Source organism: Delphinapterus leucas, chromosome X (genome assembly GCF_059928025.1).
Source record: "Delphinapterus leucas isolate spDelLeu-1000000601 "Yukka" chromosome X, BTC_Dleu_Yukka2, whole genome shotgun sequence".
Lineage (NCBI taxonomy): Eukaryota > Metazoa > Chordata > Mammalia > Artiodactyla > Monodontidae > Delphinapterus > Delphinapterus leucas.
The window spans coordinates 2,680,613-2,700,198 of NC_143150.1; the positions used below are offsets into that span (position 1 = coordinate 2,680,613).

Here is a 19,586-nt window from a genome sequence, read left to right on the forward strand (position 1 = left end):
GAAGTGGGACCTGCTAGGCTCTGAGGAGACAGTGCCGGGAGAGGAGGACCAAGCCTGACAACACTGGGCCAGCCCTGCCTTGCAGCAGCCCAGCTCTGCAGCCTGGAAATTGCTATTCCTGGAGTCTTCACGACTGAAGGCTCCTGAGTTTCCCGAGCCCCTCCCTCACTGGGGCTTTGCCCCCGACCACCCACCCTGCACGCTGCAGGAGGCAGGCAGAGCCTGGATGGGACATCATGGCAGGGAGCACAGCATCACCTCAGGAAAATACAGAAACAGGGACTCTTCAAGAGAGTACCACATACACACTCACAGGGGATCCTCACAGCCTCCAAGCAAGACAGAGGCAGATGGCTTCAATCGACAGTTGAGCAGTAGGGATCCGCTAAGGAAGAGTGACTTCCCCAGGCAAATATGAGGGGACCCAGGAGTCTTCAGTAGCTCAGGCCACCATGACCAAAAGCCGCAGACAGGGGGCCTTAAACCGCACACCTTGATTTTCTCCCAGTTCTGGAGGCTGGAGGTCTGAGGTCAAGGTGCGGCAGGGTCGGTTTCTGGTGAGAGGTCTTTTCCCAACTCATAGGTAGGTGGCAGGCATCTCACTGTGTATGACCTCTTCTTTGTACAATGTGGGGGGCAGAGATGGTGGGAGAGAGAGCACAAGGGCAAGCGAGAGGTCTCTGGCTTCTCTTCTGATAAGGACCCTACTCTAATCCGATCGGGGCCTCATGACCTCATTGAACCTTAATTACCCCCTTGTAGGCCTTATCTCCAAATCCAGTCCCATTGGGGGTTAGGGCTTTGACATACAAATACTGGGGAGACCAAATATGGTCCATAGCACCAGGTGCTCCATAACAGAGCCTCAGAGAATATGGCGCATTTCACCACCACCTCTGTTCAAAGCGTTCAAAGTGACAGTTCGATGTGTTTGGAAAACCGTATCCACCCCGTGACTAAGCCAGCGCCCTGTCAAGATAGAGAACATTTACATCTTCTCAGAAAGGAGCCACAACCTCCTTGCCAGTCGCTTCTACCTCCCTGGAGACTCTGCCACCCTCTGAAGGTCCTTCACCACAGGCCCATTTTGCCTGGTTTGGCATATTCCGTGCCAGTGGAATCACACAGTACCACAGCCTGGTGTCTAATTTCTCTCACTCGGCATCCTCTCTGTGAGACACACCCGTGTGGCTGCGAGGGTCTGCAGCCCGCTGGTTTTCACTTCTGTGTAGGATTGCCCCAGAGTAGGGGATTCACAGCAAGTCCCTCGTCCCTTCTCCTGCTGATGGGCGCTTGGGCTGGTTCTGGTGTGGCGCCATTATGATAAAAGCTGGTGTGAATGTCCTTGAGGGAGTCTCTCTGAGGACATGTGCGTTCCATTGTCCTGGGTAAATAAGTAGGAATGACAGGGCTGGGTCACAAGGGAGGGAAGTAAGATGGCTCCACGCAGAATGTCCAAAGTGGTTGTGGCAATTCACACTCACATCACCAGTTCCTGGTGTGGGGACCATACCAAGCCAGACACGAGGCAGAGAGAGGCCGGCCACTTATCAGGCCGTGGTCTGAGTCCCACACCTGTACTGAGCACATTACGGAACATGCTGCAAGCAACCAGATCTGCGAAGGTCGGAGACTTGCTGACACTTACCCAGCCCAGTAGGACCCTCAAGTCGGGGAAGCACGAGAACCGTGTTGGGGTGGCGCTCAGAAGGACCATGCCACCCGAAAGCAGCCAACTGCACCTGCGAGGTATCCGTGGGCAGGTGGACGCGGAGGCTGCTGGCAGCCAGGAAGAAGCTGTCCCCCAGGTAGGAGTGGCCAGTGAGGGAATGGCAGGTTCACAAAGGGGAGAAGGGGGCCTGCTTGGCTGCCCGAGAGCCTGTGGAGGGTTTGGGGCAGGGCTGGGAGCCCCCAGAGGTGGGGGCGGAGGAAGAGGACCACTGAGCAGTCAGAGCAGGCTGCAGCTGGTGGGGAGCTGGTCTGAGGCCAAAATTTAGGAAGTGTGGGTGGACACTGCCTGGTGAGAAGGTAGGGGAGAGCTCCAGGCTCTCCCTAGAGGAGACAAGAGGGGCGCGTCGAGCTGCGCAGAGCTTGGGCCCTCGGCAATTGTGGGGCACAGAAGCCCCTCCCGGGCTGTGAGCCGACGGTTCTCCCACTCAACCCTCAGAGGCTGAGGGACATCTCCCAGGTCACCCAGCTGGGAGGCGGCCAAATGGAAAGAAACCCTGAGACCCTCTCTGCTGCCACACTGGCCGTCCCCTGGACTTCATTCCCAACAGTAAGGTGTGTGGTGGAGGGGGTAAGTTATGGGAGCACCCTGTCACCTAGTGGCCCGGAGCCTGTGTGAATCTGAGTCTATTCCTCCCTTGGCCAACATCTGCTGGGCACTGGCTCTGTGCAGGGCCCGCTGCTGGCAATCAGGGGGAACAAGCCCAAAGACAGAAGACCCCGGAGGCTGAACCAAGCCAGTGGCATAATGACAAGTCCTTTACCTGCATCTGGGAGCCCAGCGGTCTGCCCTCGGAGCCCCAAGTTGGGGGGTGGTGGTGAAGGGAGGAGGAGGACGGAAGGGGGTAAAATGTGTATCTACCTGGGCGTCACAGGGGACTCTTAAATGTGAGCATAGCCACAGGAACTCATCCCCACCCCTGTCACCCTGATGCCCATAGCAAAGACCCCAACCAGCATCTATTACATGATGACACATAAGGCAATGCTGCTAATGTGAATATGAGCGGAGGGTACTCCAGGGTCCATGTTTGATGTGGGTGGCCAATCGGGGAGGCCTCCAAGGCCAGGGGGTGGGAGGGGGGTTCCACTGAGACTTGAATGCGGAGGAGGGGGCCACCATGGGAATTTTGGGGGGCAGCTTGTCCCACACAGAGGAGGAAGCAAGGCAAAGGCCACAGATGGGAATGAGCTCGGTGTGCTCTGGGGCCGGCCGAGAAGTCCATCACAGCAGGAGTCTGGTGAGGGGGCTGCAGATGGGTGGCATGGGAAGGAGAGCCTAAGAGGAGGCCAGCCCCCGGCGCGGGTGGGGGAGCTGCTGGCCAGGGAGAGGACTTTGGAGTTTACTCTAAGGAGATGGGGAGCCACAGGGAGGACACATCACCGGGGAGGAGTGGGGTCTGGTGGCGTTGCAGAGTTTGCCCCAGCTGCCATGCGAGTGGGAGTGAAGTAGAGACAGGGGCCAGAGTGGGAGAAGGGAGAGCAGTAGACAGGGCCAGGGGCCGTGGAGAGGTGGACGGGGGCAGCAGTCGCCGACTAGAGTCACTAAAATCTGATGATGGGTTAGATGGGGGAGGAGGAGCCCAGGAGAGGGGAGGAAGAATTCTGGCACCTCTGCTTGAGCAACCGGGTAGAAGGCAGAGCCCTTGGGGAAGCCTGGGGAAGAAGCAAGCGTGTTGAGGGGCATAGAGTGCTCCAGTCTGGACATCTTCATTCTGAAGTTCCCCTTGGGCATCCAAGTGGGCAGTTAGTTTGATGAACACACGCAGAGCTCAGGGAAGAGTTCCTGCCCAGAGACAGAACGTTTGGAGCCATCGGCAGGCAGATCCTTCCGGTGAGAGTGGTGTCAGAGGTGCCAAGGGGCCCGGAGCTGAGGCTGGGAGCCCACCTCCACCACACTGAGCTCCAAGCAAAGGAGGAGGAGGAGGGAGTTGCAAGGAGAACAGGAAGGCAGAGACTGATGCGGTCAGCCTGAAGGTGGGGGGCGGGGCTGACAGAAGCCAAGAGACAAAGGAAAGTGTTTTGAGAAGGTAGGATGGTCGGCTGTGTTAGGAGGTGGAGTCAAAGTTAGGCTGAGAGGTGGTAAAGTGAAGACAGTCAAGGCATCGCAGCCCAGCCCCCGGCAGAGCGCGGAGCTGGTGTCCGGAGGCAGAGCTGGAGGAGAGTCCTGGAACTGGAGTCAGTACGTATAGAAGGAGGGAGAATAGGAAGGGAGGAGGCTGAAAAGAGGGGAAATGAGTCAACAGTCTGCTTGCAGGCCAGCTGGCCAGTTGGCAGCAAGGGTCCCGCATCTGCTCCCACGGGAGCACCTTCTCTGAGGAAGGACCCCAGACAAATCATGGCAGAAACCAAGGAGGAGGACACTGTGGGGTGGAATCTGTGACAGGACTGGGGCCGAGGTTCCCTAGACAGAAATTCTCACGGCAAGTGTTAAGAGCAGACAGTCTCGGCCCTCAGCAGTGGGAGGGCGGGGAGTGCACGCACCCATGAGGCCAACTGGGAAAGATGGTTTCTGAGAGAACACCCGTGTTTCTTCATTTACCCAGCACTTACCACCTGCGAGATAGGAAAGCTGGGAGAGTAAGGCCACGTGGGCAAGCCAAGGTCCAGCTATAAGGCCAACTCCAATGTGGCCTGCTTCTGGGTGATGGGTGAGTGTAAAACAAATGAGAGTGCCTTCAACCTTGATGCCAGGAACTTTCTCCCAGAAACAGGCCAACAACGCTTCTCCGTGGTGGGGAGGAAATGAGCAAAGGCGATTCACAGAAGAGCACCCGGGCACGGCTGGCAAACTTCTGAGAAGATACCCGCTCTCACCGCCAACCGGGGAAAGGCAAGGTGTACAGTAATGAGGCACTGCTTTTCCTTGTGCGGTGGGCAAATGGTCAAGGCTGGACAAGACCCAAGGCTGCTCAGGCTGTGGGGTCCACAGGACCGCTCCCACGCTGCTGGTAGGAGTGAACATGGGTTCAGCCGCTCATGGGAGGTAACGGATTAGCAACACCCGGTCATGGGCACAGCCCAAGTCCCAGCAAAACCACTTCTGAGCTGACAGCGGCTCAGACAGGCATGTGCAGGGTGCTGATGGCAGCAGTGTCTGTAACAGCCAAAGACCAGGAACAGCCTGAATGCCCATCCTTGGGGTCATGCACAAATAAACCAGGGCTGCGATTCAACCAGGAGCTGGACACTCGGAGAAGTCTTGACCAGTAAACCTTGAGTAGGAAAAGCAAATCGCAGAAGAAGATGGCTGGCCGGATACCAGGCAAGAAAAGAGAAGGGGGGAGGGGCAGCAACGACATCCGGAGGTGTGACCCCTAGAGGAACTCCCTGCCACCCGAGCAGTGGAGAGCTTGTCTGCATGGACCCAGACTCCCGTGAAGGGACAGGTGCAGGGTGGCGAAACCCACAGGGACTTGACCTTTGTTTCCAGCAGAGGCAGCACTGCCCTGGTGCACCATCTAGCCTAGGTGGCAAAGGAAAGGGGAAGGACCTAGGGAAGAAGGCTGACTCAGGGCCAGAGAGCCGGAGGTCTCTGGGGAGGTGCAACACCCATGCTGCCCTGAGGGGCCAAGAGAGCAATGTCCCAGAGCCCACTAGGCTGGTGAGGGCAAGGCACATATTGAGTACCCAACTCCCAGCACAGCAGCTCTCTGGTACACACCCTCGGGTGGAGACCCCAATTCTGTCCTTCCGCTAAGGCGCGGAGAAGGGGCAAGGACTTGCCCAAGGAAACAGAGTAAGACACAGGCGCTAGGAGTTGAGCTCTAAGTAGCAGAAGCCCACTATTGGGATTTGAACTCGGCAGCGAGCAAAACCGTGGCACCCTCCTGGGGACTGGCTACTGGCACTGGGGTGGCGGAGCGCCTTGGCCCGTCGTGCACCCACAGCGGCTGAAGCCTGCGGCTTCCGGCCTCCCGGGCGAGCGGGGAGGGCAGCGTGTGGACCGCAGACCCTCCGATGGGGCGGTGTGTGTGTGAACGCCCGTGTGCGCCTGTGGCATCTACTCTGAGGAATCACACCTGGGCTGGGCGAGGTGCTCCTCGCCTAGCCTGGGGACAGGACCAGTCCTGGGAGGGGAGGGGGAGGGGGAGAACTGATAAAGGAGCCCCAGAGGGCCACCCCCACGCCGCTGCTCCCCATTCCTGGTCGGAACGCACTGTCCGCGGGCGCACCTCAGGGCCATCCAGCCGCTCTCCGGCGGGCACCCGGGGTGTGCAGCCCTCCCCACGCCGGCGCCCCGAGGGCTCGTTCCGGGAGGGGCGGGAGACTGGGCTGGGTCCCGGGTGGGGGCGCCGACCCCCGGACCCCGAGGGTCCCCACCGGTGCCGGCGCCCCGTCAGGGGCGGGGGAAGGAACAGGTGACGTCACCCGCGGTCCCGGGGCGTTCGCGGCGGTGGCGACAGCCAGGCCGCGTGACCCGCGCGCGCCAATGGCCCGGCCATCACCGGGGCGCCGCGGAGGGTCCGCGCTCGGCTACCACTGTGCCCCCGCCCCGAGTGAGTCCGCACTGCAGAGAGCGGTGGCGGGCGGGCAGGCAGGCCGTGGCGCGCTGGCCCACGTGCAGCGCTGAGAGAGGGACAGAGACAGGGAGAGAGAGAGCCGGGGAAAGAGGGGCGCCCGACCCCGTCGCCGCTCAGCGCAGCCTCGCGCCCCTCTGCTGGGACCTCGGCCAGGAAAGACCCCGACCCGAAGAAGGTACCAGACCCGGGGTGGTGCGTTTGGCTCCGGGAGACCCTGCCACCCTCCGCTAGCCCCAGCAGGACAGCGGCAGCCCGCGGGGCCGTAGGCGGGGGTGGGGAGCGGGGGGGGCGGCGTGGGGAGCGGGCTGTGGCCCCTGAGGGCAGGTGGAGAGCGGGGCGGGGGTCAAGCCTGGACCGCAGAGGCAGCACGGGGGAGAGGAGGGGCAGCACGTGGTGGGGGTGGGGTGAGGTGGGGGGGGCGGGTCGGCCTTAACCTCGCTCTTGTCCTGTTCGTGTTCACAGGCTGTGGAGACCTGGGCGGTTCTCTCTGAGTCCTAGACCCCCGCCCCAATTCATTCCCCTTCCCCCACCCCCCAGGGCCAGCCACCCTGGTCTGCACCGGGAAAAGTTTCCTACCCCTAGCATTAGCCCCGCACCGGAGGAAACTGCGGGCGGTGGCGGTGACGATGCTGCAGGACCGGTGCAGGTGGATGGGCGTCAGCGCTCACAGGGGCCTGCTCATCCTGGGCATCCCGGAACACTGGAGGCCGCCCTGTGGCCGGTGGGCCACTTTACCGTGCTGCGCAAAGTGTTTCGACAGCAGGATAATGCCACTGCGGCCCTGGTCGAGCTTCGCTGGAAAGTCGATTATGCTTTGGTCCCCAGGGAAATCCCAAGCACTAGAGGTCCCTGGAACATGGTCTTTGTGCCCCGATGCTCAGGAGAGGAGTTTCTAGGTCGCGTGTTCCCCTTCCTGTGGCAACAGGGGCAGACGGTGGAGAGTGTGGCCGGTGCCCTGGGGCTGAGGCTGGGGCTGCGCAGGGTGTGCTGGCTCCCATCCATCAGTCAGGCGGTCCAGCCTTGGGTGAAGACCCTGCGGTACCAGCGCCTGGGCGTGTTTTCCGGGAGGGACCAGCCAGACCCCGGGGAGGAGTCCTTTGAGGTCTGGCTAGACCATACCTCTGACATGCTGCATGTGTGGCGTGGGGTTTTGGAAAGGGAGAGGAGGAGGAAGAGGCAGGTGCTCACTCGGGCCAGCCACATTGAGCCCCTGGATGAAGCACTGAGCAAAGCTGAGAATGGTTGGGAGGTCTCCACGTTTCATGGAGATGCTGAGGAGCGTTTGAGAGTCTGAGGCGTGGGAGGCCAGTCTAGCCAGGAGCAAGAGAGCCCAGGCAGGGGAAGGGGCTGCTGCCCGGGCCAATCCCAGGCTGATGCCAGAGCCAGAGCTAAGGCAGAGGATGACAGTGTGCAGGAGGAACGGGGGGAGGTGCACGTCGACGACAAGGACCCCACACCTGCGCGCCCAGGTCAGGCGGCACCCTCAGAGGCCCCGGGAGGCCCCACTGCTCCCTGGATGGGCAGGGCTTCCCCGGCGGGCCCAGGAGGTCCGGGCTGGGAGCACGAGGAGGGGCTCAAGTCCATCCCAGACAAGCCAGGAAATGAGGACGGGGCTGCGGAGAGAAGCAACTCCGAGTCCTCATGTGGCCAATAGGCTCAGCAGGCCCCGGGGGGCCCCCGGGCCCGGAGGCAGGAGGAGGCCAGGCCAGGCAGCCTCCTGGCCCCACATGGGGAGCAGGGTGGAGGGAAGGGCCAGCCCAGCCCAGCTCAGCCCAGACCAAGCCCCTGGGTCCCCCCCACCATCCCCAAGGGGCCCTGGCCACCACCATCAGTCCTTCCAAGTGACCAAGATGACCATGTTTGACACCAAACCAGGCAGGGAGAGATGCCCCCCTGCTTTGCCATGGCAGCACCACATCCAGCCCGAGCTCCAAAGCCTGCCAGCTCAGGTGGCTGACCTAGGAGCAGCCCTAAGTGACCAGCTCTCACCTAGGTGAGGGGCAATTACAGATGGCTGCCACCCACACTGGCCTGGGAGACGTTACGGGGCACCTCAAGGTGCCTGGGCCTCCCTCCTGAGAGGGGACCCCTATTCATCATCCCCTGGGGCAGGTTGCTCCCTGTACTGGCAAGCCCAAATGTGTCCCTCTAGGCCCCAGAGGGACCCAGGTGTCAAGGAACCCCCCAGCCCCCGCTCCCCTCCCCCCAACACACACACCCTAGCCATCGCCCCCCCGCAGAGCCCTGAGGTGCGCCACGTGCCAGCCAAGGCTCTGGTCTCTGTGGGCCAGTGTCGTGAGCTCAACGTGTGCTTTCTGGGCATAGATTCAGGCCCAGCGCTGCCTGTTGTTGTGGAAATGTGCGTGTGTTCCCCTCTGAGCAGTTCCCCCAACCCCTGCGCGGCGTGGAGACCCCGAGCCCAGTCCCAGGAGCCGGCGCGAAGGACGGGATGGACGAGGTCAGAGCCAGCACCCAGCCCAGGACCTGGGATCCCACCTGGGACCTTGGGAAGGAAGACCTTGACCGTGGCTGCAGGAGGTCTGCGGGAGGCCCCCCAGGGCTTGTGTTCTGCTGGGCCACCCCGTTGTTCCTCGGGACTCCACGTCCCCGGCTCGGTGGCGCGCGCCCTGCTGTGGGACTGTCCTGTGCCCGCCATCGGGCAGGGCCGGGTCCCGGGCATGTGGGCCAGAAATGGAGGGTCTGCCCTGGGGGGAGCGGGCATGGCCGGCGCCCATCTTCCTGGCGAGACGCCACCCGCGGGGCCCTCAGGAAGGGAGACTGTGGGGACACGGAGGGCCGCCGGGTGGGGTGTAGCGGAGGCACGTTTTTGAGGACCCTGGGGGGGGCGGGACCCGTGAGCTCCGGTGGCCGTTAGAAGTTCCTCTCTGTGTTATCATGCCCTCTGTTCAATGGTTTCAGTCAATGTTTCTCTTTAATAAATTTCCCTGAACGTTTCATCTGAGTCTGGCCTCTGCTGTGGGCAATGGAGGGAAAGGGCTGCTGCGGGTGAGGGCGGGGGTCCAGAGTCCGATTCCTGCTCAGCACCCATGGGACACCTCTCCAGGGAGAGGGTAAGGTAGGCACTTTGCAGACCCAGACATCGTGAGGGTTTTTCTTCCAGTTCATAGGTGAATTGTAAAGTTTCAGTGCCCTTGACCGTGGGCCGCGTCTCGGACGATGCTCGTGCTTGAAATCATGGGTGCTGTGCACGGCCCGGAAGGCCAGGGGACACACAGGAGGACCTCTGACCTCGTGGGTCACACGTGGGTCCGTGCACGTCTGCCTGGCCCGGGGGCTCTGGGACCAGAAGGCCGTGCCCGGTTTGCACGAGCGCTCGGCCTGTGGCTCTGCACCCGTGCACGAGTGTCTTCGTGCCCCCTGCGATGACGGGCGTGAAGCAGGAGGCTGACATGCTGACGGGCCTGCCCTTTATGATGTCACTTGCTGGCTGGGCTGTGATGTCACCCCCGAGCAACCGGAGCACTTCTGTGAGGGGCTGAGCGGGAGTGTGAGCCCAGGGTGCTGCCGGCCGCGCTGCACTGTCCCGTTTACGTGGCGGAGGGACACGCCGCGCTCCGCATGGCTGCGGACCAGAAGGGCCCCGCCGCGGACAGGGCGCCCGGCTTCGGCGAGGCGCCTCTTCCTCCCGACACAGCGGCTCCGGCCCTCGGCTCAGGGAGCTGCACCCCCCAGTCCCTCGCCCTGGACCAGCCCGTGCCCGCGGGGCACCCCGACCTCAGGCTGCTGCCTGGAGAAGCCGCTTTCCAGGATTTGACGGAAGAGCCTTTGTTGAAAAGGCCTCGCACCGCCTGCGAGGCCGTGTGGGAAGGCAGCCTGCTCTTCCACCCCTTTCCCAGGAAGCTGTGGACGATCGTCAACAGCAGTCGCTTTGCGTCCATTTGGTGGAATGAGGACGGGACTTGCATAGGCATCAACAGGCCGCTGTTTCAAAAGGAGGTTTTGGACAGGGACGGCGTAGACAAGGTGTTCAAGACAGAATGTATGAAGAGCTTCATCCGCCAGCTTAACCTCTACGGATTCAGCAAAGTACACCAGGACATGCACACGTCCCGCTGCGTGACCAACCTGTCCACGAAGGAGCGGCCAGCCCACGTCCTGAGCGAGGTAAGGAGGGCGGGGGACGGCGGGGGAGGAGCCCTCTCCAGGGGCTGAGCCGCTGGGCCCGGGGGGTGGGGTGGGGGGGCGGGTGCCAACCCCCGGGCCGCCTGGGACGGCGGCAGGCATGTCAGGAGAGCTTCCTTTAAAGGTGGTACTTGGGGACCTGCGTGACAGCCGGAGCTGGCAGTGCCGCGCGCTGTGTTGGGACGTTGTTATGGGGGGACCCGAAGCGTTCTCAGCACAGGGACGTCACTTCTCTCCCTCCTCCTTTTCCCTTTGGTGTGTCTGTGTGAGGTGATGCGTGTGAACTGGACCCCCTGTGGTGATCATTTCACAGCACACGCGGGCAAGGCGTCATCCTGTACTCCTGACACGTGGGCAGTGCCGCTCGTGCCTGACACGCAGTCACACCGGGGGACAAGAGGACACTGCTGCAACGCTGGCCCTTCCCGTCCTCCTGCTCGGGGACAGTGGCCCGCCGGGGGGAGGGGGGAGGTCTGTGTGCCCCCTTGACTCCCATAGCTCCAGAGCATCACCTGAGTGGGGGCGCAGGTCCCTTCCTGGGAAGCAGTCAGCGTCCCCGGTCTGGCCCCTGGAGGCGCTGGCCAGGGGGCGATTCGGACACTTCCTTAGAAAGCTACCGAACCTTGTTGCAGTCTCGTACCTGCAAACGCCACGTCCCCTTTCGTGGGCCTTGTGCTCATACTAAGGGGCCACGTTCAGTCCTTTTCCAAGGGTGAGAGGTGATGGTGAGTGAGCGAGTCTCGGGGGTGTAAACGCTGGGGCCCAGCGTCCTGCTGGGACCGGGTCCCGCTTTCTGCAAAGAGGCCTTGGGTCGGCTCGGGGAGGGCGCCCAGGGGCCCAGCCAGGCGGCTGCTGCTTGCGAGCAGCTCTTTTGTGACTCGGGGTTTCCTTTCCTCTCTCAACTGCGACCTCAGTTACACTTCTACCACAGTCCCCTGTTCCAGAGAGACTGCCCGCACCTCCTGGTGAGGATGCAGCCGAGAGTGCACACTAAACCAGCATCCGGGCAGGTGGACGGCGAGCCGGCAGCCCCGGGGCACCGCCCGGCGCCCAGCGCCGCGGAGCCGCAGCACGGCCTCCCACCGTATCCTGAGCACATCCAGGGGACCCCGAGCTACCCGCAACTCGATCATGCCTCCGCCCTGGCCAGGACTGACTCTGTCGCTCGGGCCCCTCCTCAGACAGCAGCCGAGCCCCCCGCGCCGCATCCCAGCGCGCAGGTTCTGGTCCCTCTAGTCCCTGTCCTGGCAGAGGTGGCCCAGCCAGCCGAGGTCCCCTGGCTCTGCTGCGCCTGGCCTCCCGCCCAGATGAGTCCTCCCTGGCCCGTGCCGGGCCTGGCCGCCACGCCCCCGCAAGTCCTCAGCCTGCCCCCCCGCACAGCTCCCGGGGTCTGCGCTTTTGCCTCTTGTGCACCCTGGATGCCTGAGGTGGCCGCCAGGCCTGCCGCCTCCCTGACCTTGATCCATCGGCCGCTGAGCCACTTCTACCATCGCTGCGTGGGCTCCCGCTCTTTCCTGGAATACCCGGCCCCTCCAGGCAGGCCCACAGAGGACCCTGACCAGGCAGACCCTGCAGACACACGGAGGTGGTGACGCGGCCAGAACCTTGCAGGGCAATAAAGAGCACAGGGACTTGAGAGCGATGTTCCACCCAACACGTGTTTGGCGCCTCCGTCCTGGGCGTGGCTGAGCAGTTGAGTCCCCTCAGCAGGAAACGATGACGGGTGTCAGCCCACCCCCGGCACAGTGCGGGCACCTAGCAGACACCTGGAGAAGCCCCTCAGACGCCCTGTGTCCACTCACTAGAAAGACACTTGAAGGGCTGGACAAACACAAGGAAGGCCCTGGCACCCGCGGCTTCACAGTTGCGGGGGCATCGTGTCCAGCAGGGTCTCGATTTGACAGATGAGAAGAGCTCAGGCCTCCCCTGGTCAGAGGCCTGAAAAGAGCCCTTACTGTCCTGAGACGCACAGGTGTGGAGGTGACGGTCCCTGGCAGGGGCCTGCGGGTGTTCAGTTTGGGGGTGCTCTCTGGTGTCTGGACAGCAGGATTGAGGTTTGCTTTTCACTGCGGGTCCTGCGTCTGGAGACATTTTCCTGGTTCTCTTTTCCTTGCCTTTCGAGCTAAACCCTTCAAGGGCGCCATGCTCCACCACCCTCTGGGCGCTGGGGTGTCGAGCTTCTACCGCGAGTCCTTGTGGTCAGTGCCCAGTGGTGTGTACAGAGCACTGAAGGCCAGGGCGCACCCCCAGCTCACAGCTGCTGCCTCCACGTGTGGGGGATGGGCTAGGGGACCTGGCCAGGACTCTGTGGCTGTCACAGCGATAGGGCGACATCCTCTCCCAAACACTGCTAAGGAGGGGGCGGGGAGCGGGAATTGCCTGGAGTTCCAGGGGTTAGGACTCTATGCTTTCACTTCGGTGGCCCGGGTTCAATCCCTGGTCGGGGATCTAAGATCCCCCAAGCCTTGTGGGGTGGCCAAAAACACAGAAAAGAAAAAAAAAGGTGGGTTGGGGGAGGAGGGGAAGTAGACCCAAGGTACCAGGAATGATCCAAGCACCAGCAGCCAGAGGAGCCCCGGGTCTGCCCGGGTGAGGGGTGGTCCCGTCTGCCACTCCCCTCCGTCACAGTGCCACAGCTAGTGCACGTCAGGGGGGTCTCTTGAGCAGCCCAACAGCAGTGCCCCAAATGAACGATGCAAAAATGGACAGAAGGGACGGAAGAAACCGGTCTACAATAGAAGTGGGAGACTTCGGTCCCCCCTGTGATGGATTCAAATGGATCCCCCAGCTCCCACCCCAACCATTAAGTCCACCTGTTGCAGTGCTAATCCCAAGGCGCATGTATTTGGAGATAGCACCCTTGGGGAAGTCAGTAAGGTTAAATGAGGTCACAAGGGTGGGACCCTAGTCCGACAAGAGCGGTGTCCTTTGGAAAAGAGGAAGAGACACCGAAGATCTCCCTCCCGCCCTCCCTCCCTCAGCCTCTCTTCCACCCTCCCAACCTCCCTCCCTCTCTCTCCCTCCGTCCCTCTCTCTCTCCATCCCTCCCTCCCCCTCTGCCCCCTCTCCCCGCTCCCTCTCTCTCTCTCTCTCTCCCCCTACCTTCCTCCCCCTCTCTCTTTCCCTCCCTCGCCCCCCTCCCTTTATCTCTCTCCCTCCCTCCCCCTCTCTCCCTCCTTCCCTGCTCCTTATCTCTCTCTCCCTTCCCTGTCTCTCCCTCCCTCCCCTCTTCTCTCTTGCCCTCCTTCCCTCCCCCTTCCCCTCTCTCTCTCTCTCTCCCTTCCTCCCTTCCCCTCTATCACTCCCTCCATCTCTCTCTCTCCTCTCTCCTTCACTCCCTACCGCCTCTCTCCCTCCCTCATTCCCCTTCTCTCTCTCCTTCCCTCCGTCCCTCTCTCTCTTGCTTTCGATTCCTCCCTCCATCCTGTCTCTATCTCTCTCTCTCTCTCCCTCCCTCCCTCCCCCCCCCAACCTGTGCAGAGAAGCAGCCAAGTGAGGGACCAAGAGAAAACCAGCTGTCTGTGAGCCAGAAAGAGACGCCTTCCCTCACCTGAAACTGCACTTTCCAGCAAGTTGAGGTTGGACTTCTAGCCACCAGGACTGGGACCCAGTACATTTCTGTAGTTTTAGCCACCTCCTCTGTGGGACCTTGCTATGGCAGCTCTAAGCAGACTAACACAGCCTGCTTTCATTATGGGTACAGCGACCAGACAGCACCGCAGTAAGGGAATCACAGATTTGAACAGCACTGTACAAAGGCTAGGTCTCATGACATGTGTAGACTATTAGCCCCAAGAACAGAATAGACACGTGCTCGTCAAGCGTACCTAGAACGTTCTCCAGGGCACTCCACGCGTCAGGCCACACAGCATCCCTCAGTAAACTTAAGGGGATACAAAAAAAAAGGGCTGAAATCATACAAAGTACGTTCTCTGGCCAAAATAGAGTGAAATTAGACCTCAATAACAGAAGGAAATGTGGGAAATCTGAAAATAGAGGGAAATTGAGCCGTGCGTCCCCAAATAACCGCATTAGTCTGGGACGATGCCAAATCCCACAGCACAGGGTGAGGGGCTGAAACAGCAGACACAGATTCTCACGGTGGTTCCGACCAGGAGGCCGAGAGGGAGGGTCCAGCAGGGGTGATTCGTACTGCGGCCGGTCTCCTTGGTTGCAGTTGGCCGTGCTCTTACCGCCCCTCACGTGGTCACCCTCTGTGCACGCACCCCCAGCCCCTGCCTTCTCTCCTTGCGTCTGCTGATCCGCTCTTCCCTCAAGGGCACCAGCCATCTTGGATTAGACCTCATCCTAATGGCCTCATTTCAACCTAAGAACCACTAACTCCAGTCACAGTGACATTCTGAGGTTCTAGGGGATTAGGGCTTCAACATGCAAATTTTGGGGGGACGCAGTTCAGTCCATAACAATAGCCCAGGGAACGTACAAGACATCACAAGGGAAATTAGAAAATACTTTGAAATGAAGAAAACACATAGCAAAGCCCCCAGGACTTATGGCACGCGGCCAAAGAGGCACTTGGGACCTAAAGCTGCAAACACCCCTGTTCCAATGGAGGCGACACCTCAAATCAACAGCCTCATCTTGAACAGGGACAAGCGAGAAGAAGAGGAAGGCGAGCCCAAGCATCCTGACAACAAATTTTCACGAGAAAAGAAAAACTGCGCTAATCCACGTACGCGGGGATCACAAGGCGTTTACTGGTTGGGAATCCTCACAACATGGGGGAGGGCGCATCTTTCTTACACGCTCAGTAACAAGAGCTACATCCACCGACCACTTCATTTGGCCCAGGCTTTTTACAAGCAGGTCACATCATGGGGAAACCCACACCGATGCTTTTGCCTTGTACTATTAGGAGGCCCATTTTACAGATGGAGAAATCGAGGCATAGGGAGTCTCCGTGATTTGAGCAGCTTGTCACTAGAAGGACTCTTATTGAAGCTAAGCATCATATGTGTGCAAAGCCCCATCCCCGCACTGGCCTGACCTGTCTCCCCAACAGTCAAGGGCGTTCAGCCGTCCTCCACGGGGTCCTACTACCGGATGCCTCAGGCCACATAATGGAGAAAACACAGGGAAGCCAGGCATTAGTGCCCATGGGAGCCTGACACTGGATTCTGCCCACGTGGCCTCCCCAGCCCCATCAGGTCACCATCTCTCGTGAAATGGACACGAGGGCCAGGGAGGAGGGTGAGGGTCTAGGACTGAGGGCGTGAGGATGGAGAAGGGTCCTGGACGTGGGGGTCCGAGGCACGGCCCTCTGAAGGCGGCTCCTATGCTCAGGCTTGGGCCCTGCTCTCTCCTTCCACTGCCCACTCTGCTCCCTTCTGTCCCAGCGGCGTGGTGGCCCCACGTTCTCCTGCAGGCTCACTTCCCCGGGCACACTGGCTGTCAGGCAGGCGGCAAGCCTGCATTCAAAGCACGGGGACCACCGGGCTGCTGGACTCTCGGCATCCCCATGGGGCGTGAGTGTCTGTGCCCTTCAGGGCCCTGCGGATGCACCTCCTCCTGGATGCTTGCTCACACGTGGCTTTACACCCTGCTGCTGTCTTCTGAATGTCACTTGGCTTCACACCCTGCATCCCGCCACCAACCCAGCCCTATCCCTGTGCCCAGCCCCAGCTCAGGGACCACGGACAGGCACAGGCCCGGGCCCCCGCACTTGCTCACAAAGGCCCCTAAAGCAGCAGCCGGCGATATTTGCCACAGAGGAGGGTAGGCGAGAGCCAGGCAGGAGGTCAGCCCTTTGCCAAGGAGGCTGGAGCTCAGAGCAGACTTTAGCTGGGGCTGGGGAATGGGGGCTTCTCGGGAAACAGGGCCACGGCTGAGACGACTCACACCAGCCCCTCAGGGGGCAGACTCAGCGCACGTGGAGAACGTCAGAGCTTCCCGCTGACGGGCAGCAGCTCCCGTGTGCCCTGCCCCGCCCTGGTCAGGACTGGCTGGGTGCCGGGGTGGTGTGTGCTCGTCCACAGTCTACTGGGGAGGGTGCTGCTGCCCCCCTGAAAAGTGCCTCCCTGAATGTCCCTGGGGCGCTCTTGGTGTGTCCCGGCCGCTGCTGCGCTGCCTGCCACGGCCGTCCCTGGGCTAGCACTGTCCCCCATCAGTCAGTTCACTGCACGAACGGGCACTAGGAATCCCTGCTTTCCCCCGGCAGTGCCCCACGGGGCTCTGGTCCTGGAGCACCCGTTGTCCCAAGAGCACCCATTTCCTGCTGGGGTCCAGGGCTGCAGCTCACCGGCAGAGGCATCTGCTCCCACCTGCCTCCCCCGGCCAGCCCAGGACCGGTCAGATGGGATCTGGTGGGTGCTGTTCCTTCCACCTCTCTGGGGCGGCTGACCCTCTTCACAGCCTGCATCACCGGGACCCCAAAGCCCTCTCCTGCCTGGCTCCTTTCCAAACCCTCATGCGGGTCTGCGGGTGGCTGGGGCCTGGGGGAGCGTCCTGGGGACCACCCCTGCCATCTGCTACAGCCTGTCCCTCTGCTCAAACACCCTGATCGGGGACACCAGAGTCCTAGCCGGCTCTGCGGGTGGCTGACAGGACACGCCTGTGCCTCTCGCACTCAGGCTCAAAAACCAAAACCTCACGGTCACATTCAGAAGGCCATCAGTGTACTCAAACATTTGGGCATTACGTAGGGAATGATTTCAAAATAAGTCGGAAGCACAGAGATTCGCCCCACATCCACGTGGCAATGATTATCACTTACCAACCACGAGGAGGCTCGCCGAGTGGCTACATCACGTCCTGTGAGCTCCACCCGAACCATGATATTGGTGGGGGGGGGGATGCTTCTCTGGGACTCTCAGATAAACATACATGCACGAGGTCATCAGGACCGGGGCCTAAGCGGCTCTTAGTCGGGGGACAGGCAGGGCAAAAGCCAGGCTGTGCATACCGAGGCCAGGTTCCGGAGAGAGTGGGCGCTGTGGGCAGCAGGGTCACCCCTGAGGGGGACTCGGGGCTGGGCCCCACGAGGACGCCCCCGACCCCAACAGGGCCGTTCGGCAGCTGGCGGCTGCCCTCCTGACAGAGACTCAGCACAGCCCCGCGGGGACGGATGGGTGCAGCTCAGGGACCTAAGGGTGCGGGTTGCGTGAGGGAAATGCCCTCCGCCAGCTCCCTGTGGGGCAGCCTCTCTCTGGAACACCTCCAACCCTGCCCAGGGCCTTAAAGGCACAGAGTCTGGCATCTCACATCTAAGGGTCAAAGGTGCAGGACTTAAGACCCTGGGGGAGGAAACACAGTGGTCTGTGTCTGTGTTGTCATGGCTTGAGGACTAACCCCCGACCCCGGTGTGCCTTCGATACAGATGGCCGTGACAAAAATGCTTCTGCTCAGAATTCAGTGGCAAAGGGTCATCACATGACCCCTCCTAAGTGAAGAGGACTCTGGCAGTGCTGTGTCCCCACTTGTGCGGGGAGGAGAGGAAGACAAGATGGGGACGAGCACCTGACGGCTCTCCAATGCCACACTGCCTAGTAGAGGCTCAACAAAAGCAGGGCTTACCTTTTGTGATGACAAAATCCCCTTCTTTTCCGGCAGGAGTGTCTGAGCAGGTTACATTGGCCCTGAAGTTCTCCACCTTTTCCAAGTGCCCACCTGCAATATGGCAGGTGCTTCAAATCCAGGATCCCACGTAATGTTCACGTTGTCGTACGGCGCTCAACAGGGAGGGCCGCCTCTTTAGCCCCCGGCACCGTCTGCACCTCCCACTGCAGTGACCTCCCAATCCCATTAGGCCCAGAAGTTGCTCCTTCCTTTCGATGCCAGGTCACAGCCCAAACCTGTGGGTCTCTGATGCCGCCATATTTCTGCGCCTGCCTGAACGCGGGGACACTGGCGGACGTTGCTTCTTAGTGGCTAGGACTTATTTCTAGTATTATTCTGATCCCAGACTCTGTCCTTCTCTCCTCTGGAAATTGCTTTCTTTTCATGACATCTCAGAGAATTTGCAGCTCCATAGGAAACGGAATAGAAAACCAGTCAAAATTGCTGTTCTGTGTGTTTTACTCCTGCAGGATATATTATTCAATTTGGATGTGTGTGTGTGTGTGTGTGTGTGTGTCGGCATGGAGGGAAGGGTGGTGATTTCCCCAGCTGGGGGCAGCTCACGCAAAGCTCCAGTCACACGGCGACTCCTTTCCACTTCGGCAGCCTCTCTTCTTTCAAACCCCCTATTTTCATTCATTTCATCCCACTGAAATCTAGACCTTGCTCACAAGTGGCCAAAGTAAACTCCAGGTGACTAAAATGGTCGTTTCCATACAGTTGGTAATTGGCTCTCCCAGGGCAGGGAGAGGAGGGCCAGCCCCGGGAATACCGAGCAGGGCTTCAAAGAGCAAGACCCTCATTTCTCTGGAAATCCTTGCAGATGGCGGGTATGAAACACCTACCTCTTCACTGTGGCCCACTGCAATGCAACAAGAGCCAGCACCCCTTCCTTCCTGCCCCAGGGCGAGATTTCTCTCGGCTTTATCCATGACCCAGAAGGACATCTCACAGCAATGTCCCATTTCAGACTTTCCCCTCCAACCCAAGACACACCCTCTGCATGTCTGGCTGCTGCCACCGCCCAGCTTCATCACCATCACCTCCCACAGAAGGAACCCCCACTTCCCAAAGGCCCAAAGTGCCCTGGCTCGGGGCACTTAACACTCCAGGGCTCGCTCCTGGAGCCCCACCGCCTCGTCCCATGTTGTCTTATTCTGTGGGACTTAGGGGACGTCTCACCACCTTCCTCATGTGACAGTGGCTCCTAGACCATCACTCTAGGTGTGGGTGTGTCCTGCTTTTCCTAGCGTTCCCGCTACTAACACAGGCCCTTCCGGAGAGCAGAGGCTCCGTGGAGGTCTGCGGAATAAACAAGCCAGTGGGCAGGGGGCTTATTGACGCCGGATGAACCTTCTCCTACTTTCTTAAAATACCCGTGCAAATCCAACTCAACAGAGATAGTTCGTTTTATTTACAGAATGACAGACAAGACAGGGAAGCAAGAATTGGAACAACAATGACTTTTATTTTTCTGTTTCTTCCCCCATCTATATCACTGCTAAGTACTTCCACGTTTCCAGAGCAATTCTGATTCCAATTCCCTGTTATCTTGTACACGGTCACAAAACGAACTGGGAGATTTCCCAACCTCTCTTACAAAACAGCAAAACTCTT

The 19,586-nt window shown here is 60.4% G+C and overlaps 2 protein-coding genes across 2 annotated transcripts; both read left to right on the plus strand.

Moving 5' to 3' along the window:
- The first annotated feature begins 6,871 nt into the window (after positions 1 to 6,871).
- PNMA6A (PNMA family member 6A) lies at positions 6,872 to 7,946 on the plus strand. Its single transcript, XM_022565961.3, is given in 2 exon segments — positions 6,872 to 6,947; positions 6,950 to 7,946. Coding segments are annotated over 2 exon segments (666 nt in total). The 5' UTR covers positions 6,872 to 6,877; the 3' UTR covers positions 7,546 to 7,946.
- Positions 7,947 to 9,674: 1,728 nt separating this feature from the next.
- Positions 9,675 to 12,539, plus strand: LOC149744128 (heat shock transcription factor, X-linked-like). The gene is made up of 2 exons (XM_089903914.1): positions 9,675 to 10,376; positions 11,198 to 12,539. Exons 1-2 carry the CDS (start codon positions 9,831 to 9,833, stop codon positions 11,984 to 11,986), a joined length of 1,335 nt encoding a protein of 444 aa, XP_089760040.1. The 5' UTR covers positions 9,675 to 9,830; the 3' UTR covers positions 11,987 to 12,539.
- Positions 12,540 to 19,586: the final 7,047 nt, after the last annotated feature.

Excerpts from the sequence above, each read along its gene's own strand:
- LOC149744128 (XM_089903914.1), top strand. The coding sequence starts at position 9,831 with ATGGCTGCGGACCAGAAGGGCCCCGCCGCGGACAGGGCGCCCGGCTTC. Across the intron at positions 10,377-11,197 it reads CAGCCCACGTCCTGAGCGAG|GCCTTGGGTCGGCTCGGGGA; the intron begins GTAAGGAGGGCG and ends TTCTGCAAAGAG.